We start from the raw sequence: 3,512 nt of genomic DNA, 5'->3' as shown, positions 1-3,512 counted from the left end.
ACATGTTGTAGGTATATATAAGTATTCTATGATGTGTGTGTGCGTGCGTGCGTGCGTGTGTGTGTGTGTGTGTGTGTTTAAATCAGAGGACAGCTTGTGCAGTTGTGGCACTTGGTTCTCTCCCAATATATAGATTTTGGAAATTGAACTTATGGTCTCAGAACTGATAGCATGGGGGCTTTCTGTGCTAAGACATTTCTCTGGTCTATATACCAATTCTTTAAGGATTTGGTAATCTCTTAACTGCTAGGAAAGCTCCTTCAGCTCCTTCGGACTTTAAGATATCAACCCACTTGGGTGTGGTCTCTTTGCTTTAAAAAAACAGCAGTATCCCTGCTCTCTCTCTCCCTCTCTCTCTCTTGCTTCTGGCTCCACTTCAAGCTACTAGACTCTGTTCCTTGTTGCACAGAGGGCTGTTGTCTAGGACAGTGATCTGTATGTTTTCCCCTTAAATAAATAACCCTTTTGTTCATCATAATTCCAAACTGGTATGGGATTGTTTTGTGACTTAAGTCTACACTTAACATTCTCACTTGAATTGCAAGTGGGAATCAAACTTATTATTATTGCTAGCAGTGAACAGATTTTTCTGGCTTTAGGAAAGGGACAGTCTGAAGGTTGTACTATAACATGGAGGGCCAGGCCTGCTTGTTTGGGTTTCTGTCCTGCCTGGTACCCCACAACTGTTTAGCCCCAAAGAAAATCACACATAGGTCTCCATAAATTATAAGCTGATTGGCCCATTAGCTCTAGCCTCTCACTGGCTAACTCTCACATCTTGATTAACCCATTTTCTGATCTATGTTAGCCATGTGGCTCAGTACCTTTTTTTCAGTGGGGCAGATCACATCCTGCTGCTTTGGTGGTCTGGGCAGGAGTGGGAGGAATAAACTTCCTCCTTCCCAGAATTCTCCTGTTCTCATTACATCATTTCTACTTCCTGTCTGGTTTTCTCACCTGCACTTTCTGCCTGGCCAATCAGCGTTTATTTAAAACATGATTGACAGACTATAGACAATTATCCCTCACCATTGTGCACTGCCCTGGGGCACATGTCTCATACTCCATGTTTACAGGAAAGTGCATTTGTCTTGGGGAAGGCATTGTGTGCATTGAATTGTTCCTTCTTTTCCCAACGTCCCCCAGAATTTCTCTGTGTCCAGTCCTGTGGCTCCTAAGGACATTGACCTCAGTCCCAAAGAGAGTTGTTTCAGCAATATGCCCCCAACACATCAGATCTGATTCTTTTCCTGATACTGGTCTGAGATGGTCAGGTGTTCCCACTCCTATTGAGAATGGCCCCAACTTTCTGCTTCTAAGAGACTTCCTGGAACTAGGTGCTAGATCACCTACTACAAATTTTCAAATTTTCAAAATTGCTGTTCTGCCCTGTGAATGGCACTGGATAAACCAATCGAGTGTCTTTTTTTTTTTTTTTTTTTTTGAGAAAAGCCAGCATAAAGCACTTTTATTGCAATAATAAAACTTGAAACGCATATGTGGTGCAGAGGGCAAGGGACAAAAGCGTACTTTCTCTCACCAAATCACTACACAGGACAGCAGAGGTTGAGAAGGAACTGAGGGAGGAAAATCCAGGAAGCCGAGATTAGCAGAGAGAGCCAAGCATCAGAACCCAGGAGATGCTGAAGCTGTGATGACCAGCATCGTCTTCTTAGAGAACACTCAAGGATTTGTAGTGACAATTGGGCGTCCATTGGGTGGTGAGTCTACAAACAGCACCTTCAATTTAAACTTTCCATTAAAGTTCTTAAAATTTAGGAAGTGGAGCTTGGATAGTTACAAGATTACAAAAGTCCTGAAAATCCATTAGAAAAACCATAAGATGAAAAATAAATTAAGCTTCAGAGGTCCCTGCCGACCCAGAGACAGGAACTGTAGTGTCTAACACAGCAGTAAAGGGACCTGCTTTACAAGGCAGACAGTTTCAGAAGGTGGGAGGGCTGTCAAAGGCTCGCTCCCTCCCTTCCCACTTCAGTTTGGGTAGGGCTTTCAATTTAACAGGACTTCCCGCACTGGAGAAAAATCCAGCCCTCAACAGCATTCGAATCTGCTATGGCTTTGCAGCACAGCAGCAAGAATGTCTTAATATATAATAGATAAATTTTTCATCCAAAAAATTAAAATAAAATAAAAATTCTTGCAAACCGCACCCCCAACACCAATTCCTATTCTAAAGTTAACCCATCGCTTGTGCTGTTAATACTTGACAATATACTTCATTGGAAACCTAGATCTGAAAGACTGAAATTGAATCTTCACCCCAAAACAAAATAACTTGAGGTTTATGGCATATAGTTTAGGTCAACACACATACAGAGAAGGAAGAGGACATGGAGGTGTCCGAAGCAAAGCCGAGTGACGGAACACATTCAGTCGGGTAGGTGTCTATACAAAGAGTGGTGGGCATCAGGAAAAGCTCCACATGGATTCATGTGCACCCGTCTGGAGGTACCAGATCCCTCCATGGCAGATCTGTTGGGGGACAGAAAATCTGGGAGTTCCAGTAACTCATTGTTCTATGCGTGGACAGTCACAATATTATCTATCATGTCAAGTCCCGTCCTGAGCAGCTGAGAGGTCTTGAACCAGGCAACTTCTTAAAGCTGGAAAAAGCTGATGAATTGACTCAGTTTTCCGGCAAGTAACTTTCTTGTGTTGACTTGCCATGAGTGGTTCATATGGCTTTTCTCCTGGTAACCTCACATTAAGTTTAGCTTGCTAAAAACAGAAGGAGGCCGCCCCTCCCACTCCCGATGCTGACAACACAATGAGGTTCCAAAAAGCATCCTCACTCAGTCCCTGGCTGTGGCCTCTGGGTTCCATGTGCAAGGAGCTAAGGGAGGAGGCCACTTCTGTCATTCCAGTTTTAGAAGCTCCACATCGAAGACCAGAGTGGCATGTGGTGGGATGATGCCTGGGTGCCCAGTGGCTCCATAGGCATAATCTGGGGAGATTGTCAGTTTGGCTTTCTGACTCACACTCATCTGGGCTACCGCTTCTTCCCAGCCTCGGATCACCTCCTGCTTGCCTAGCATAAACTTAAAAGGCTTGTTTCTGTCCCGAGAGGAATCAAATTTCTTTCCATCTTCAAGCATCCCCATGTAGTGCACCACGCTGGTCTGGCCACGCTTCGGGAAGGTGTGCCCGTCTCCAGGAGAGATGGTCTCCACCTGCACTCCCATGGCTTTTCCTGATTCTAATAATATGATCAGAAATTCCTCACAAGATGCTCAGCTTTGGTTGATGCCATATACAGTCAACAATGAAGAGCAGTCATCATAGGGCCCTGTCCTCCAACCTCCTGGCTATTCTTACATGTCACCATTTTATTGTTAGGCACCTAAGGTTCCTTCTAGAAGGGATTCTTGCTACAAACTCTGTCATATTCATGCCAGGTTTGTGAAGAAACAAACTGTTGCCTTGTTTCTTGTTCCATTGTGAGAACCTGGAACAGCAGGTGAAAGATGCCAGGTGTTTAATATAGTGGAACA

General features: G+C 44.2%; 1 protein-coding gene across 1 annotated transcript; it reads right to left on the bottom strand.

Moving 5' to 3' along the window:
• Positions 1–1,573: 1,573 nt before the first annotated feature.
• LOC126491021 (peptidyl-prolyl cis-trans isomerase FKBP1A-like) lies at positions 1,574–3,512 on the bottom strand. Its single transcript, XM_050126401.1, has one exon. The coding sequence runs from the start codon at positions 3,201–3,203 to the stop codon at positions 2,877–2,879; it is 327 nt and encodes a 108-aa protein (XP_049982358.1). The 5' UTR covers positions 3,204–3,512; the 3' UTR covers positions 1,574–2,876.

The sequence above is a fragment of the Alexandromys fortis genome, unplaced genomic scaffold (genome assembly GCF_014885135.2).
Source record: "Alexandromys fortis isolate MF-2015 unplaced genomic scaffold, M_Fortis_MF-2015_v1.1 scaffold_240, whole genome shotgun sequence".
Taxonomy (NCBI): domain Eukaryota; kingdom Metazoa; phylum Chordata; class Mammalia; order Rodentia; family Cricetidae; genus Alexandromys; species Alexandromys fortis.
The sequence above is the reverse complement of the archived record's forward strand: the minus strand, read 5'-3'. Positions and strand labels throughout refer to the sequence as shown.

What these genes read in the sequence shown, in the direction of transcription:
- LOC126491021 (XM_050126401.1), bottom strand. Translation starts at nt 3,203, where the DNA reads ATGGGAGTGCAGGTGGAGACCATCTCTCCTGGAGACGGGCACACCTTC.